Source organism: Mya arenaria, chromosome 12 (genome assembly GCF_026914265.1).
Source record: "Mya arenaria isolate MELC-2E11 chromosome 12, ASM2691426v1".
NCBI lineage: Eukaryota > Metazoa > Mollusca > Bivalvia > Myida > Myidae > Mya > Mya arenaria.
Window position 1 is genome coordinate 24,689,281 of NC_069133.1, and position 20,547 is coordinate 24,709,827.

Below are 20,547 nucleotides of genomic sequence, written 5' to 3' on the forward strand. Positions count from 1 at the left end.
CAAATGTTTTATGTATAATTATGTATATTGATATGTTTTCAATGCTATGCATGTTTGTACTTTGTTATCGGCTTGCATATTGAATAAAACAGAAAGTGAAATTAGAAGCATTAGTTGTGTTATTTGTAACTTTTTTTATCATGAGAAATGATCAATTGTTATTCAAACGGGAGTGATCACTTCAAGTTCACGATAAAGCAATTTTTGATTTCATTTCATGTTATCAAAAATGGTATGATTTTTTTTCAAAATTGTAATCCTTCGCATATTGGTAGAAACAAAATAGTTCAGTGTTATTATTGCATTATAATTGTTAGCTCTTATAACTCGAGTATCATTCATTTATTCAGTTGATGTCAACCATGTCAGACGCAACTTTAAACTTGGTAAAACAGTTGGCAGATCATATGCAACACAGTGAAACACAATTGTTGCACATGAAGACTATCGTAGTTAACAACAGCAGACACGTATCTGGCGTCTTGAGAAAACTTTCGCAACTAATTCGTAAAATTGTAAAATCACTTCACAAAATAGTTTCATCAAAAAAAACTCCAAGCAAGATGAGCCAACCAGAAATTAGATCTGGAGAGGTGATACAACTGGCAAGGAAAATGAAACGTGACTTAAAAAACTACAGAATTGAGTTGAACACAATATCAGAACGTTGTTGCAGGGAGAAGGCTATTGACATTTTATCCGAAATCCGATCGGTATCCAAGTATTTCGAAAATTATTAACGCTAGGAGATCTTCTTTGCAATCATCTTAGCAGAGAGACAAAAATCTAAAAGGAGTTGCAACTTCAAAACGATGAAAAAAACATTTGTCAAATTTGTGTTACGGACAAAAAGTGTATTATGTTTACGCCTTGTGGCCATTTGACTTGTCATGCATGTTCAATCAAAACTAGTAAATGCTATTTTTGTAGAACTGTTGTTATTGGAAAATATCAAATTTATGGATAAATCGTAAACAATTATTTGTATTTTTGCTTTCTGAATATTTCATTTTCCGGTAAGGTGAACTGTGCTTATCACTCATAGCAATTAAGTGATTTTTACGCAAACACAAACAAACACACATTATGAGTATTTATTATTTATTTTTCATGTCTGTGATATCAGCACGGACCTCTAGGAAGACATATGCGTCTAGTATATAAAGCAACTAGCTCATATATTCATCATTCACTGTATGTTGAAGATAAAGCATACATACCTCGAAGCTCTAAAAATATCAAATGAAAGCGACGTCAAAGTCAACGCAATTCATGCCATGGATTGAAACAATCATGAATATATCAGAAGTCCTCAGGAACTTACCAGAACGAAACGCAGAAATGTTGAAGAGAGAACTTTTAATTCAAATTAGAAATATAATAGAGATGTTACTAAATCATGCACCTGCGAAGCCGACCTCATCAGCGAAGCCGACCTCAGCTGAGCCGACCTCATCAGCAAAGCTGACCTCAGCGAAGCCGACCTTAGCGAAGCCGACCTCAGCGAAGAAGCTGACCGCGAAAAAGCTGACCGCGAAGAAGCTGACCGCGAAAAAGCTGAGCTCTATTCTACCACCAAAGTTTGATTTGGTGGCTGCAGCACTACAGCAGAGTGTGGCACCGACGATGAGACCGATATCACCCATATCACCCATAAAGAATGTCACTTTACATAACGAACAGAACGAACAGATTTCTGTGGACATGTCAGACTGGGTTAGCCTGATGGCAGAGCTGCCTGGACTATGAAAAGAAGGATGTGTTACAAACAAAAAGTGTATTGTGTTTACGCCTTGTGGCCATTTGACTTGTCATGTATGTTCAATCAAAACTAGTAAATGCTATTTTTGTAGAACTGTTGTTATTGGAAAATATCAAATTTATGATTAAATCGTAAACAATTATTTGTATTTTTGCTTTCTGTTTATTTCATTTACATGGAAATGTGAACTGTGTTAATCATTCAAACACTACCCGTTCTGATTCACACAGTTATGCCGTAGACAACCGCAATACGCTAGTTAGCTAAAATTTCTAACATTGGTTAGCAAAGTTGACGAATGCAAGTTCGAGAAATAATGTATACGCTTTTTTGAGCACTTCAAACTATATACAGTGGAGACTGTATTATTCACACTTCACTTACTATGGCAAAACGATATACTGACATCGTTGGGTTTGCTGGACTACAGTACAATGATTATTTCAAAAGGTTCGGTTGGGAATGTCAACTATGCTATGCAAGGGTTTGGAACGTAGAGCCTTGTGAGCGTCATGAGCTAAGAGATATCTTCCCGGGGGATTGGTACTGCAGAAATTGTTTCAAATATGTGTTCTACTGTACTGCATACAAACGTATTTCTACTCCGCCTGAAGTCCTGATGAAAAACAATTGTTTGAAATGTTACTTCAACAATCCAAATCTTGGCCTGCTCACCTGACGTGGATGAAGAAAGTTTTCGATTGATTGTATACACATGACAATTATCTTGTTTCACAAAATAAAAAATAAAAACTTGAAATAAATTACTTTGTTTTTGTATCTGACACCAAGACGCTCATTTTTTTCTGATGATTTGTGATGTTGTTTTGACCTTGCGTAGGTATACGAGCTAGGGTTAGCGATTTTAATTTTCATTTTCAATTTTCATTTTCAATTTTCATTTTCAAGAAAATTTCATTTTTCATTTTCATTTCATTTTTCATTTTCAATTTCAAATTTACAATACCCTCGTGGGACTAAACACACTCACCGCCGATATCGGGTTGTAGCATATACAATGATATGTCAAGGGCACTGTACACACTGAAGAATGCTGATGTCAGTAAGTTTTCATTCAATGAAATCAGATAACATTCGATTTTACCAATTCGCGCCTCTTCTGTTTACAAGTACAGAATTCCTTGAAGCTGGATGCCACCCGAAACAACCCTCGAACAGCGTGGCAAAAATGTACAATGTCTGAAAGACTATAATTCAACGGCAGGGCAACATGATACTTGGTTGCCAGATTTTCAAGCAAATGGCTGCCTAAAACGATTATCTGATGAGAAAAATAGTATGATCTTGGGCAAAAATCATATATATCAGACATAAAGGATTCATACTAAACCATTAGGAGCTGCTCAAAAATCGTTCGGCGACTAAAGAAGAGGAAGCAAGACGACACACCAAATAATGGTGCACGGGGAAAAACTCAAGCCTTAAGCTACGTCAACAGCTAGGTTGATCTATATAATTATATGACAATGTTTAAATAAAAAGGAAAAGAACAAGTATATTAATTCTTGCATTCATTCATATTTGTTTTTTGATTTACTATCAATGTGCTACATTGTTATGCTATTGTAAATACTTGTATATCCGTTACTGCCAATACTTTTCACATTGAATGTTTGATATTATAACAAATGTAAACTTTTGCTTGTGTTTCATAATTTGACATTCACCTTTTGGTTTGACAAATAATAGAGTGAAATGTATGACAAATGCTAAATGTCATAAAACGATTTGACATTCATCATTTAGTTTGAGAAATAAAAGAGTGAAATATCATTCATTTGTGATGTTTCACAATTTGTCATTCATATATTTTACAACTTTTACTATGAAAAAATATGTAAAGGATTATGCATTGTGTTATACATGGTTAGTGTATGATAAATGATTAAACATTCTGTAAAATATAATGCAACCATGTTCTTTCAGATATAAGCTCATTATTTGTTAGACTAATTGTATAACTGCTTTATCGTCTTTAAATTTCAGATTGCTAGCCATGAATGCCTCGTGTTGTGTATGTTCTAAGCCAAGCTTAATTGAATGTGGAAAGTGTTATTCAGTTCTGGAATACTTAGGGCAAAAACACAACTGTCCAGACAATGACGAAGGCTTTTTTGATGAAAATGACGGTTCTTCGTCGATATGCCCAGAGTGTGAAGAGTGTGAGGAAACAGTGTATGAGTTTCCCGAAAGAACGATGGAACAGTTTTAATGCCAAAAAGCTAAATGCAGTGTACAAGATGTTACGTAAAATTGGAAAGTGATTGTCAGCATTGGATAGAACAGTATATGATAATTGATAGAAAAAGCAGTAGACAATGGTATACCTCATTTGACCAGGATACTATACGGGAAATGAATAAATCATGAAACAAACTTCTTCTTTTGTCATTATTTTTTTCATTATTTTTAGATGCAGTTACACACACAAAAGTAAAACGTACATGGTTAAGGTCCCATTAGGATTTTAACATGAATACTAGATCCGTCGTATTTAATTTCATTTCATGTTTTTTGAATTGGGAGGAGGGATACTTGCATTGAATAGACCAGCTTTTGGAAGTTTTCCCGAAACTGGAAACATGCGATTTCGTCAAAGTAACGTCATGCGATATTAGCAAGAATGGATACACAAAATTGTATCATGGTTTTATGCTGTTGTTCTGTTCTCGGTGTGATGGGTGTAACCTGTGTGATACTGTGAACGAATGTTTGATCTCTGAGGATATAACAGATTGGAATGAATTGATCATGTTGACGTACTTTTACTTCAAGCATATTTTTCCTGCCGCTTTGGTATTTTACACACACTCTTTGTACAAAGAAAAATCAATTCGAGCACAAGAATTAATCTTTTTGAAATTTTCTGTGGTATACAATGACAATGTTTGCTTGAATGGTGAATATGATCTCGCCCAGGTTTTTCAAGCAAAATCGAAAGATATCAATAAGGGACTCGGTGGTAACGAGATATTTCGGTGTTTGAAGTGTGGATACAAAACTCATCGAGATGTCAATGGTGCAAGCAATATTTTATCGAAATCTCTAAGACAATTTCCGTTTGAGTAAAACTGAATATTTTATCAGGTTGACTCATCCTGTAGTTCGGCGAATATGCTCAATTCAGGGCATATTTTTCCGAATGAAATGGGTTAAAACGTTCTGTTGGGAATGTCAATTGTGTTGTGCTGGAGTCTTTACCGTAGAACCTTGTGAACGACATGAACTTTTGAACATTTTCCCTCCAGCTGGCTACTGCCAAAACTGTTACAAGTATGTGTGGTACTGTAATGATTGTAAGGCTGATGGAACGGCACCAAAAGTGCGAATGAGAAACTATTGTTTGTCATGCTTCTTCCACCGATTTGACAATCTTGCAATCTTGGCCGGCTAACCCGATGTAGTTGAAATAAAATCAGCAAAATATTTCATGTTTAATTTTTCAATTTCAATATTCAATTTACAATTTGCCCCACTCGTCCCTCGTGGGACTAAATACACTCAGCACCGATATTAGGTTAGCAATTGTTGTGTGAATTCTCCAGGAAGCTCATTTTACGTACTACAACGGTTAACAGTTCAAAATACATTTGAACGATGATATAAAATTTTATTTATGTTCGAACAGTTGTTTTTGTCTGTAATTTGTTTGGTATGAAAGCAAATGTTCGAACATTTAGCTTCAAAGATCAGTAAAATGTTTGATAAACGGGATAACCGGTAATAAAAGGTAAGTTGTTTAAATCCAATTATATATTTATTTAAATTTATAAAACATTTTTTTGTTTTTTATTTTACATTTTTTTTACATAATTTACTGAAGTCCAGTGTTCTGTTTTATACATGTAACAACAAAGAAATTTAAAAGTAGTTCTAAAAGTTGATATTTTCACTCCTTATTTTGCAGTGAAAATATCACATTGATATTTTCACTGTTGTTATTTCACTGTTAAAACCCTATATTTCATCGTAAAGCATGAAAGAAATTCATTTTCTCGTCTATCTCTGAGATTGTTTTACCTATGAAAGTTTCATAAGTAATTGTGTTTTTGTTTTTAAGGTCAGTTAAGTCTGCAGAAGATATGAGATGCCCGCCCACACCCAGGTGGAAGAGAAGATAAGATGTCAGTGATGATAAAATCAAACCCTTTGGAAAATCACTTGAGGAAATGGAAACTTCATTAAATGATGAGGTATTTACAGTTATACTCATATATGCTTTATATAAATAACTCGACTAATGGAATGCAACGTTCATAATTTAAAAGCAGGTGATAAAACACACCTTGGAATAAAACTAGCCTTAATTTAGATTTACATTATATTTTGTATTGTTTATTTCAACTAATGCAATAAAAGAGATGAAAAAAATATAAACTATATGCATGCATATGGTGTATGCTAACTACAGTTAATAGTAGTGTATAAAATTGTATGCGACTATTATATTATGATCTTTGAGCATTCAGGATATGTCAAGGCATGTCTCTGAGAGAGGAGATGATGAATTTCACTTCAACCTAAATGTTGAATGTTTTTATTTGTTGAATTTCTCCTGATATTTAACAAGCTTGTTTCCACTTCAGCCATCATCTGATGTCTTACCTGATAGTGATATTAAGTCACTGGTAATTATTATTCATAGCTAAATTTAACGCATTTGTCAAATGTGCCAATTTCAGGTAAAACTGGGAATTCATTTATTACTCTAGAATATTTAATAAATGGTTTGATAGTGGGCAAGTATAGGAATCACATTGTATCATTGTCTATAAATATCAAAAAAGTCATTTCGTCATGGATCATCTTGAAATATTTAAATCAGTATATGGACCAAAAATGATGTTGTTCAGTGATTTTAATTAGCTTGTTTAAGCTGTGTACACATGTTATGATGGTGGCTACATACAATGAGTGTGGTCAAGGGAATTTACTATGATTGAACTCTTAATTGACTTGTTTGGATAAACATTTCAGCCTGTGGACAAAGTCATAATCAACAGAATCAAAGCTCTTGTTGCAGAGGGAATTCGAAACGTGTCAGAGATGAAGCGACAACTGCGGAATATCTCTCAGTATTTTTCCTGAGGTATCAGAGCTCAGCAATCGATACTTCCCTTCAAATAAGAACATCCGAAACATGTGTCTGTAATTCTAAGACTTGATAAGTGAGTAACATGTTATAACCATGTATCAGATATCATTATTTATATAAAAAAACAGAGCACCTTTGAGCGATGCTTCATTTTTTTTTCCATTAACCATGTAAATTTGATTTAGATACCGCTTACATTAAAAAAAAATGAATAAAAAAAATCCTACTTCAAATTGCAATCGTATTATTAAATGTAATTCCTTAAATTGTTGGGATAAAGAAGGAAGCTTGTTTGAGAATAGCCTTCCAAATTGTCCACACCAGATCCCTGGAGTATGAAAATAACTTTGGTGAGAATTTACTGGCTAGGTTGTAGAGCTATGCTAAAATTAATACGATTCGTTTTTGTACTAAATGTACTAATTCTTCTAGTGTTGCAAACAATTACTATAGCAGTGATGAGCATAAGTGCATAATCAAAACTAGAGCTATCACTGAGGGTGATTATTACCCCCCGAACGCCGCCTCACATCATGATTTATCATTGTATGAAGTTTTATGAAATTCAATCTAATAGTTTTCAAGTTACTGTCCGGACAAAAGTTTGACAAAAGAAAACACAGAAAAAGGCAATAACTCTGAAATTTGCTAAACTAGTGTAATGATTCATGTACACTGAACTCCTTCTCATTGTGCTGTACCATTGTATTTAAAGTTTTATTACATTCCATCCGGTAGTTTTTAAGTTATGCTCCGGACAAGAAAAAGTAACAAAAGCAATAACTCTGTAATTAGCTGAAATAGAATTGCGGTTCCTGTACACTGCACTCCCTCTCATTATGATCTATCACTGTATGAAGTTTTATTAAATTCCATCAAATAGTTTTCAAGTTATGCTCCGGACAAGAAAAAAGTAACAAAGGGTAATAACTCTGTAATTGGCTGAAATAGAATTGCGGTTCCTGTAGACTGCACTTTCTCTCATTATGATCCATCACTGTATGAAGTTTTATTAAATTTCATCCAATAGTTTTCAAGTTATGTTCCAGACAAGAAAAAATAACAAAAGCAATAACTCTGTAATTACCTGAAATAGAGTTGTGGTTCCTGTACATTGCACTCCCTCTAATTATGATCTATCACTGTATGAAGTTTTATTAAATTCCATCAAATAGTTTTCAAGTTATGCTCCGGACAAGACAAAAGTAACATAAGGCAGTCACTCTGTAATTAGCTGAAATAAAGTTATGTTTCTTGTGCACTGCACTTCCTCTCATTGTGCTTTACCATTGTATGAAGTTTTAATAAACTCCATCTGGTAGTTTGCAAGTTAATGTCTGGAAAAAAAATTGACAGCAAAATAAATAAAGGGCAATAACTCAGTAATTAGCTAAAATAGAGTTATATTTTTTTCTCATTGTGCTGTACCATTGTATGAAGTTCCAATGAATTCCATCCAGTACTTTTGAAGTTATACTCCGGACAAAAAAAGGTACAAAGGGCAATAACTCAGTAATAAGCAAGAATATAGTTATGGTTATTGTACACTGCACTTCCTCTTATTATGCTCTACCATTCTATGAAGTTTATTTTTATTCCATTCAGTAGTTTTTAAGTTATGCTCCGGACAAGGTAAATTGCAACGGACCGACCGACAAACCGACGGACCGACCGACCACAGGGTGACTCCAATATACCCCCTTCAAACTTCGTTTGTCGGGGGTATAACAATCCTTAAATTATGTTACGGGACCAGCTGACTGTAAGACTTTTCTAGCATTGCATTCATAATTGCAAATGCTATCAAGTATGCTTAACCATATTGTACGTTCTGAGTTTCAACAACAGCATTATACTCGTAGTGTGCTTGTACACAAAACTTTACCAAATCTGAAACTGAGGAAACTAAACAAATTGTAAAGTTACTTATTCATATTGAAAGAGTAAACAGGAAGGATAACATAATTTCATCTATTTGATGTGTCATTGCCGTTGTCTTGAGCAGGCTCAGCAAACCAGTTAGTTATGTCTCTTTAGAGGTCCTATTGTTCAGCCATGTAAACAGAAATTAATAGTTGTTTAAGGAAAGTGTGAAACCAAACCGTTTCGCTGTTAATATTTGTATGTATAGCCCTGTATAGGTAATATATTTAATTATGCAAATACATGCATTTGTTACATTGTTACATGTAATTGATAATCTTTGACGTTGTTTGTTTTGTATTCTAAATGTACACATGTATTTCAATGAAAGAGGTGAAAAGAATGGGTCCACTTTGTCCAAAAGATCTCGGTTTAGGTGTATGGTTTCTTCATAATTGTCATTCTCACACCATACAAAAAAACACATGACTCAAGACAAACCACTGCCAATTGAGAAAGGATTTTAGTTTTAAACTTCCTATAATATCTTCCTTGGGACAAGTTTCCTCAAGTACTCTACTCCCTTGGGGACCTTTTATATCCTCCTGACCAAAAAGGGTATATTTGGTCGTATTCTTTACCTTTCTATCTAGATTCATAGCTTCCATGGGATGACACAAACACTACAAGAGTGCAGATGTACATGGTTGTCTATTGCCTTTTAACAGGGAATGGCTGATGTTATTTCATTGGCAATTCCTCTTAACATAGCTTCTGTCAAAACAAATTGAAGGCAAGGATGACCAACTAGCCAACATTGTCTTCCTTTTAAATCAGTGGAGGTTAGAAAAGAAGGTTGACATTGATAAAACATATTTCTTTGGAAGTAAATAAACAGGGATTATAACTGACCAAAAACTCCTATCCTGAAAAATTAGTTTGAAAAGCGTTAAAGGGCTTAGACACCTGTTGAAAGGTTTTCAAAACCATTTATAATTTTATATCCATTTTAAGGGTACTTTTTTTCTATTTGTAATGCAAGTGTCCAACAAGAACTAACTCCATACAACTGTACGATAGTCTGAAACTGAAAGCTTTCAATAAAGATTTCAGGCTTAAGCCTGAATGTTATCATCCCTGGGATTTATTGCCCTTGGATTATATCTCGATACAATTGCTGCACAATATCACTAGCGGATCATCCGGACCCAACCCCCTCCCCAACCCTAAGAGCGGACTTAGAATGGGGCACCAAATACCGATGCATGCCCCCTCCCCCGCATAAAATTGTGTTATGTCAATATCGGAGAAAAAAATAAGATACGCTCAAAATGAACAATTAATGACTATAAATTGGTAAAATAATCGTGGGGGTGTCCATGTACCCCGTAACTCGGTTCTAATGAAGTGGCATATTTTACATGGTTGTGCCCCTAACTTACGTCAAATTTTGGATCCGCCCCTAAGTGCATTGCTTTACATGACCTATGCTTTATCATCCCTGTTAAAAAGTATCATTCGACTCCTACGAGATACCAGTGACAGTGACATTTGATTCATGTTCCGTTTCAGTTTCAACTAGCTTAACTGAATGAACTTTTAAAATCAGGGCCAGTGTTCAATATTGATACTATCGTAAGACTTGACTCAGTGATTCCACTCAGTCTATTGGGCAGCTAAATATGCCGGCCAATCAAAACACTTAGATTATAATCTTAAAGTTTAGTTCAATCTAAGTTGGTTATTGAATGCGGCCCCAACATTCTAAATAACTTACAACGATATTGGATTATTTATCACTGGCGGACAATGGCCGATGACAATGTTGAAAGTTAAACACTTTCTACATTCAAACCTATGTAACACTATGAGAACAAACAATGAAAGTTATACGTTGTGGCACCGAAAGCTCAAGCTATTTACATTTACAAATCAGCATTACCAAAACATATTTCTGATACAGATTGGTCCTTTATCTTATCACCATGACAAACAGAAGTTTTGAGAATTCAATGCATATGAGAACACTTGAATAAAATTTCAAATGTGTAAAGTGAAAATTTTATGAATATGTTAGTTTAGAGACATTATCATATAAAGTACGTATGATATGATTATCACTTGTGTGTTCATTGTTTTCTTTTGAATAAATTTAAAAGAAGTTGGCTTTTATTTAAGTATATCCGTATAAAACATTGTTTGATTCCAGACTTTTGTTAGTTAGCTTACATCTCATGTTAAACAATCAAACTTCAATCTTGAATATTGACATTCTGAAAACAACATCAACGCTGTACTTTTCAGAATGGCATATGTAAGCATTTTGTCAAAACAAACAAATCAAAATAGTAACTCGCAAAGTATAACATCTTTGGTAAGCCTTTGTATAAAACTATATGCATGCAACACTCATCTACAGGTTTGAATCCCCTTGCACTGGTTCCCGTGTTTTGTCGTCATTTTTTTTCTCCACTGGTTCCCTGTAAACCGGAAGTTCCACTTCTGTGCCGGGATCCAGAGCCCATGGTTGAACTTCACCTGAGCCAAATATAATGTAGAAAATCGCTCCAACGGTGTAAATGGCTGCCGCTATGTAGAACACCATCTGCCATTGTTCCCTGGTACGCTGAAAAAGAAATAAGACATAGTAGGTCACTATTTAAAACGCAGGTTTATTATAACTATGATATATGAAAAAAGTTTACGTTTTCCTGACCTTCTTATGATAAAAACGTAAACATTGTAGTCTAAGACTTTACCCAATAACCAATAATATTTTGGATCGGAGATCAATATTTGAACAAGGAGATCAATATTTGAACAAGGAGATCAATATTTGAACAAGGAGATCAATATTTGAACAAGAAGATCAATATTTGAACAAGGAGATCAATATTTGAACAAGGAGATCAATATTTGAACAATTGAGATCAATATTTGAACAAGGAGATCAATATTTGAACATCAATATTTGAACAAGGAGATCAATATTTGAACAAGGAGATCAATATTTGAACATGAGATCAATATTTGAACAAGGAGATCAATATTTGAACAATTGAGATAGAGACTTCATCAATAAAATGAATCTTATCATGTTTCAAGACGATCGGATGAAAAAACAGCATCCATTGTGAACAAAGGTTATTTGACCTAGTGACCCAGTTTTAAGCCCGAGATGGCCCATATCAAAAAACGTAAAACGATCATTCTTGACGCTTACACGTTTGCAAACGGACGACTGGCGCCGTACACGTGACCTACCTGACAGTTCTTACTCAGGGCGGGGGGGGGGGGGTTAAAGAAGCACTGGTCATTCCATGGCAGGCTGTAATCCTTACATTTACCAATGATGTAATTACCAATGATGTAAGTTTACCGAATGTGTCTAAAACAGTTTGACGTAATGTTTAGTATGTTCTCGAAGTGTGTGTTTGACTTTGAACATGGTGCCTTTAAAAATATTGACTAGTCGCTGCAGATGGATACGATGCAACTTACATCCGATGTGAGGTAACCAATGGCCATGGGGGCGAGGAATCCTCCCAGTGTTCCGGTCGTATTGGAAATGCCAAATATTATGCCCGCATATCTGCAATGGAACGATTTACATCAATATATAAATTAGTATACTTACACATTGTATGTTTCCATCTAATATGATGACTTGTGGCAAATTTTAACCAAAAAGGACAAGTCAATGATTGTGTGTTTTCTTACTTGATCCAGTGATATAACTCTTTTTTGGGGCTTAGAGTTACGGTACACTTGCAGTGTGTCCAATTGATTATATATAACCAGTTTTATATGCAAATGTTATTAATGGCAAACATAACTTCAGCATGATTTTAACGAGCTGCCACCAAAAACGACAGTTTGCTCTTTGTTCATGACCTTTGACCTCAAATGGTGACTTACAATACCTCTATGTTTTATGAAACATGCCACACTACTGGCCGATTGTTCAGAACTATGATTAAGTTTTGAAGGTAACAAAACTGATGTTAACAACGTTTTCAACTTCAACAAAGTTCTATACAATCAGCCTAATGATAAGGCAATGATTCAAATTCTGACGTGTTCCTGTTAGTTTACATATCTATATACTAAAGAGATTCCGCAAGGGTTTAATAATTGCAGACGTATTTCGAAAAACTTGTTTAACGAAATCAAAAAAGCTACACTATCTAAACACTTTATCTGTGTTTCCCCTAAACACCTTCTGCAATATGAAGAAAATAACTTGTTCACTGGGCAATATTGAAAAACAAACCTCGGTGCGATGTCCACGGGATTAACAATAAATCCACTGCCGTATTGACATCCAGACATGGCAACACCCAGGGTCAGCATGGCTACGGCCACTTCCGGCCGTTCGCCCATATGGCCTGTCAGAATCACGAACACCGCCGGTAAAAGAGTTCCTGAGTAGAAAAGTTGCGAATACATGAAGTTTCATTTTATTAAGGCTTATGCATGTTCATTTAGTATTATCACTTTTACAGTATATGTTGGGCGATAAACGCTCACTTGACAATATTGTTTACATTGCAATAATAAACATGTTACATGAGCTCTGAAGAGCTTTTTGGCGACAAACATGTGTGCAGTTTGTTTTTATCTGCAATGCTTATGCTATAAAGGTCCATTTATCATTTCTGGATTCTGGGTTGAATAAAGTTAGTATCTTTGCATTAGTTGCATGTGGTCTTTAATATCCGCTCATTTTCTTTAAAATCAGAAATATGCCAACATTGTCCAGCTTAATCAAACATAATTTGTTGCGTAATGGACGTTTCAGCAAACATTCAAATGCCTTTATTGCACACAAAAAATTGCAATCGGAACTGACCTCGGCCATTTTTATTGAAAACAACCTCGGATGTATGCCGGTACATCAGTAGAAGTTTGCACAACTTTGAATTATATCATTAATTAAATGTAGGTTTTTAGCTTGTATTTATTAATCCAAGTTTAAATTGATTGCCAGTTTTGTGTATTATTGCAAACAGAATTAAGATTCTAAAGAGTTCAGTCATGAAGTTCAACTGCTAAATTCCTCTATACTAGTAAGCTGTGTGAAGTTAGCTAAACATACGACATTGGACATTGGACATTCAAAATCGAATGTTGTGCTGGCACGACATTGGACATTCAAAAGTGAATGTTGTGCTGGCACGACATTGGACATTGGGCATTCAAAAACGAATGTCGTGCCAGCACGACATTGGACATTCAAAATCGAATGTTGTGCTGGCACGACATTGGACATTGGACATTCAAAAGTGAAAGTCGTGCTGGCACGACCTTGGACATTGGACATTCAAAATCGAATGATGTGCTGTCACGACATTGGACATTGGACATTCAAAATAAAATGTTGTGCTGGCACGACATTGGACATTGGACATTCAAAAACGAATGTCGTGCCAGCACGACATTGGACATTCAAAATGGAATGTTATGCTGGCACGACATTGGACATTGGACATTCAAAAGTGAAAGTCGCGCTGGCACGACATTGGACATTGGACTTTCAAAATCGAATGTTGTGCTGGCACGACATTCGATTTTGAATGTCCAATGACCAATGTCGTATGTTTAGCTAACTTCACACAGCTATACTAGTATACCTCTTAAATCTGCATTCTCACAGATATACCATTTTTACAACTTTTTTTTTGTCTTTGAAACAGCATTTTCTTTTCATAAATAATTGTAAACCAATGATATAAGATTGCTGACAAAAAATCAGATCATAGATGTTTATATTTCCGTTTGAAAATTAATGTTTTATGGCTTAAACCGTTACTAACGGTTTAAGCAAAATGCGTAAATTATCAATTTTTGAACTTAAATATAAAAATCTGCGATCTAATTTTTTGTCAGCAGTCTTATATAACTTGTTTACATGGATTTTCGCACAAATTGGCTCCCTCCAAGACAAAAAATAAAAAAAAACTTGTCAAAACGTTCAATCTGTGAGAGTGCATTTTTAAGAAATTTGCTAATACCAGACTGACTTATTTGCAATAACCATGCAATTTTACTTTTGGAAAGTCCATTATTTGCCAAATATATAACAACGCCAATAAGAAACCACACGAGGCAAATAGTCGAAGATGAACCTTTTAATAATTGTAACAACTTTTAGCATGTTATTAATTAATTAGCATGTTATGTTATTTTAGCATGTTACATTACAATTATTTATGAAACGCATGGCAAAATACAAAGCAAGGGAAGCAACAAGTTTTTACATCATATCACTCCAGGTCCTACGGTGAAAGGGAGATAATTATGTAATGGCGCAAATTCCTAAATTACTCAGGTGTTATTTTTTTTCATTTTTACTGAAGATTTTTGCTCACATTGAAGAGCATTAAAATATCCTGTTTTAAAACAGATTTAAGAAATAATTGATAAGAAAAGACATTGATTAGCACAAAAAAAAATACAAAGAAGAATGATAACACTTAAAATTGACCACCTATGACAAATAAGCAGTCAGCTCCCTTTGCAGGCAACCATTGTGATGACTCGCTTATGGCTAGCCACTAACTTTGTATACTAATATTTCTATAGAAAGGTAGCAATGCACTTCTTGTAAGGGCTAAGGGTATGTGTACGTGTACGTCATTAAGATGTGTGTTCAGTGTAAAAATTACAAGTACGATATCACGAGTTAAGTTATTTATGCACGTATCAGCGTGTCTACTAGTACAAATTATAAGTAAATTTCACAGGCGACTTAAACTCAAATTGTAAACGTGCATGTAGCTACACGCACGCGTAGTGTTCCGCAACCTCTCTTATAACTCGTTTTTGCCTAAATAAATATCGACTTAGGTTCAATATGTGATACGACATATTTACCTAGCGAGTTGAAGAGCTTCCTGGCAGTGGTGGTCGTCATGACGCCGCGGGCTCTCATACAGTCGGCCGCCTGACCAGACACGTTTGTCATGGCCCAAAACCCGATGTAAGGCAGAGCAGACAAGAAGCCCGTCTGTAATACAAGTATATGTGTGATTCATGCTTAAAACTACTAATTATAGTAGAATATATAGTGATGTTTGATATGTTTAGCCGTTGAAAGTGTTTCATGCTTATTATAAACATTTGAAATTTGCAAAATCTGTAATAGTACTATCATATTTAAGACTTAAGCAAATTTGTACATTTCGGACTAGAAATTGTAAAATAAATACTGGCAAAAAAAACAAGCACCACTGCCGACCCTTTTATTGCAAAATGTTGGTTCCGAGGGGGTGGGGCTCAAGTCCGGAGATTAAGCCCTTAACTTACCCCCCCCCCCCCCTTTAACGTCAAATCCTGTTACCGCCCCTGTGAAACAGTGATTTAGACAAATAAGTATCTTAAAGTAGATTATTCAATACACAAAAATGTTTGTCTTATTAACCTTTACCTGTGTATTAAAGGTCTAGTTTAAGGAATGTTTGGCATGATAATCCCCTTCTGTGCATGCCCCGCTAATTGCACTGGTGTCACAGTAGGGGCCAATTTCCTGTGTATTCGTTTATTCGCTCAGTGCCTTTTAGGGCCCATTGTTATCATAAAACATTCCAATCGGAGAATTGATGACATTTTTTATTTTTTTTTTATTTTTTTTTGGGGGGGGTCACTTATTGAAGACTAAAACTAGGCCTTTACACATGTCTCACACTTGTACAAACATACCTTTTTGATGTTAAATTTGAGCACATCCTGCATGTAAGTAGGAATATTTGTCATGAAGGTGTACGTTCCCCAGTTTGCGCATGCGTGAGTGACGATTATCGCCCAGACAGGAAGTGACGTGCATATCTTCACCCAAGGAGTATGGGTAGACTGTGGCAAGGAAGAAAATGATACATGTTTATTAATCATGCAACTGAAGAATTATACACATAGTACTATATCGTTACTAAATGCACGAACTCAATATCTGCTTATATTTATATATGAACTTAAGTTCTGGCTCTAAAGTGACGATGTATAATATACAGTAATGTTTAAGTCGTCAAACGAAGCCAACATATCTCTTCAGAGAAAAGCATGCTCGGCCCTGAGGGGGTCCATTGGTCTTTTTATGCAGTAAACTCTCAATTCACACGAAATCCGGGCTTTGCTAATTCGCATATTTCCAACCAAGTATACATACGAACTATGAACGTACTTCCGTCTATAACGGAATGTTATGCTATGAACGCACTCTGCCGCCTACAGCGGACCGTTTCATTACTTTCCTCTCCGAGAGAACTCGTCCCAGTGACAGTAAATGATTCTAGCCCTTATAATCTACGAAACAGTGAAAATTTAGTAACACTAACACTAAGACCCAACTGGGGTATAAAAGGAAGATAATGGCGGGTGGGTGTTTTCCCCTGTTTTTTGAAAGCATTTCAAATCAGGGAAGCATTTTTCAAAATTTAAACCTTAAATCAAATAATTACAACCCAAAAAAATTTAGGCATGTAGTTTGAAAGTGTGTCCATCAATATGTATACATAAATCATAGTTTTATGTTAAAAATGGTCTTGATAATAAGACATGCATATCTTCAATTTCAAAATTTGAATATTGTAGGAGGAGCTAACAAATTGGCTTGATCATGTGATCTTCTGTTTGTAAACAAGAGCACATGTTAGACAGGTCTATCTAGAATCAGATTTTCAATAATGTAAATGGCATGCATATAAACTTACTGAGTTTAGCTGCATTTTTTCCCACAACAGGGACAATAAAATTCCAGTGAATATAACACAGTGATATCATTATGATACGAATGGGATCGTATTTTTTTTGGCCTCAGACCAATTCAAGTACACATCTTGGCATTATTTCTCTTCGCATTCTGAATACTGTCAAATCAACATTGTCCCTTGCATTAGTCTAGCTTTCTGTTTTTAATACTTTTGATGGTTTCATGCATTACTGTGATCTAACATTGACAAGAACTTTTTATATCTCACTCTGCATGCAAACTGTTCTATTTTGTTCATGTGTTGACTCTTCACCGAGCCTTGCCTGTTCACGTGTTGTCACACATAGTGAACTTAAACACTGTGTACATGTTCCATCTTAAACATCATTTTCATCAGTTTCTCATTTTCATGAATATTATATAATTTTTTAAAATGCTCCCTCTGATGTCGATGGCAATGTATTCTCAGCTGATGTTCATATTCTAAATTATTATGGAACACATCCTGTTGTTTTGCCTGTTCATTCACGTCCATTTATTTGTAAATTTTAACAAAATCCCAATTATTGTGATTGAATAATGCTTCAATGGTTAATTTTTGCTCCTCGTTTAATAAAATTAACAGATCAAACTGCTTATTTTCATCCATATTCAATGTGATGATATCCAGAAGAATGACTGTGACAGCAATAAAATGGAGCCAAAATCATCCCGCCAGAAATAAACTTTCCTATTGAAATATAATAGGGTAGGTCGCTTAAACACAAATTATTTTTTGTAGTTATTATGAAAAATTGTGTCAATATAAATTAACCTTTCTTTGAAAATGTTCAAGAACATAGATTGTAGATTTGAGTGTTACGTTTTAAAGCAATAAAAACACTTAATATTAAAATGCTATTTTACTTCAAAAGAAATACCACCCATTCAATATATGAACTGTTCCTATTGGCATGGGTCAGTTGGTCAGGGCTAAAGACTTCACATTTTGGAACATTTCTAGGCCAAAGTTGTAAATGCTTTCTTATATAATTAGTCAGTTAATTGAGTCCCTATATATATCAATTATCTTACAACATCTGAAAGCATTCCAACAAAGTAGCTACTCACTCAGATATGGGTTATGTTTGTTTACATTCTTTGGCTATTAATACATCACAAGTACTGACCCAAACTGATAAGCCACCCCTCTTCTATAGCTCATTTACATCCGATAGTCTAATCGGATGTTGGGTCTTTAATAGGAGATTAGAAATCTACAGTCGTTCAACAATTCCTTCTGCCATTTCATTGTGGAATAAACTCGATGTAGACACAAGACACTCGCCTTCACTCTCGTCTTTCAAGCGCAATTTACAACAAAGGTTTAAAGGGCCTGATGTTCCATCGTTATTTGTCTGTGGAGAACGCCGCTGGTCGGTTTATCATGCACGCATAAGAAATAACTGCAGTGATCTCAATTCAGACTTGTTTAATAATCACTACAGAGACTCTACGTTATGTGGTCACTGTAATACCGAAGAAAATGCCGAACATTACTTCTTTAACTGCTCACTATTTATAGTCGAAAGGCAGAGACTTTTTCGTACCACTAGACAATTTCATCCTCTGAGCACTAACAAACTACTTTTCGGATCGTCTAACCTTTCTAATTATGATAATGTTGTATTATTTACGAAAGTGCACCACTATATAAAGTACAGTAATCGCTTCTTAGACACTCCACAGTAAGCACAAGGAGCACTCCACCTCTCTCTCCCATCTTTCACTTTTTCTCTCTTGATATCTCTAGCTCTCTCTCTTCAATCTTATTTTTACACTTAGCTAAACGTCTACTTCATCTATTATTTAATATTAATTATTTAATTATTTTATCTAATATACATTAATGATATGCCATTAATTTCTTCCAATTCATGTATTGACTTATATGCAGATGATTCCACGTTATACAAAATAGGTCCAAGTATATTGAGCATTCAGTCAGATCTACAAAAAAGTCTTAATAGTGTGAGCTGTTGGTGTGAGACAAATAATATGTCAATCCATCCATCAAAAACCAAATGTATGATTCTATGTACTAATTATAAGGCAAAACATGCATTGCAACTTGAACTATCAATAGATGGATTGTCAGTAGAAAACGTGAAATGTCAAAAGGTCCTCGGGGTGCATGTTGATCAGACATTGTCATGGCATACACATGTTAAGACTGTAGTGAATAAGCTTAATTCAAAATTGGCACTTTTAAGAAGAATAGCATATTATTTAACAGACGAGATGAAATCATTGTATTATAATGCATATATCATGTCAAACATGGAGTACTGTTGTAGTGTCTGGGGACTTACACATTCCTCAGATACCACAAAAATCACTAACATTCAGAAAAGAGCGATTAAGCTAATAATGAAGTCGGGAACTAGCCACTGTGGAAACATGTTCAAACAGTCTGGGTTGCTATCTTTTGAAGACAGGTGCTATTATCATCTCTCATTACTTGTTTTCAAAAGCATGAATTGTTTGACTCCTTCGTACTTCACAAAATTGTTAACATTTGCCAAAAATGAGCACTATAACTTGCGTTCTTCAGAAAACAAGGATCTTTTTGTTGTAAAACCTAGAACAAACTATATCAAAAATACAATTGCCTATAAAGCAATGAAAATTTGGAATAATCTTCCTACATACATAAAATGTCAAGATAAGCTACCAGCCTTTAAACATGCATTAAAAGGCTACTTATTGGCAAAATAATTTTATCACATGAACAAAAAATCTTGACACTTTATTTAAATCACATTATAATAAATAGTTCATTGTTTACATGAATTGTGTTAATGTACGTATATGACATTCTTGCAACAACTTGTAATGGATACTACCAAATATGTAAATATATTGATTGAATGTGGTTTTACTGAATATATCTACATTATTTACAGTATGAAATTATTGCAATTTATAATCATCATATTAAACTGAGTTGTGTTTGTCGAAGAAATGTATGATAGTGATAGTGTGAATGTATGTTTTGTATGTTGCTTAATATGTATAGTACATGTGTTTTTGTAATACTTTTTGTGTGAAGGCCATGCT

The 20,547-nt window shown here is 34.7% G+C and overlaps 1 protein-coding gene across 1 annotated transcript in view; it reads right to left on the minus strand.

Moving 5' to 3' along the window:
- Window positions 1-1,397: 1,397 nt before the first annotated feature.
- LOC128210568 (sialin-like) overlaps window positions 1,398-20,547 on the minus strand; it is a 28,500-nt gene continuing 9,350 nt past the window's right edge. The window contains exons 7-12 of the mRNA XM_052914919.1: window positions 16,443-16,592; window positions 15,618-15,750; window positions 13,015-13,165; window positions 12,243-12,333; window positions 11,159-11,367; window positions 1,398-1,743 (exon numbers count right to left, since the gene is read on the minus strand). Coding sequence (XP_052770879.1) covers window positions 1,398-1,743; window positions 11,159-11,367; window positions 12,243-12,333; window positions 13,015-13,165; window positions 15,618-15,750; window positions 16,443-16,592 — 1,080 coding nt within the window. The remainder of the gene's footprint in view (window positions 1,744-11,158; window positions 11,368-12,242; window positions 12,334-13,014; window positions 13,166-15,617; window positions 15,751-16,442; window positions 16,593-20,547) is intronic.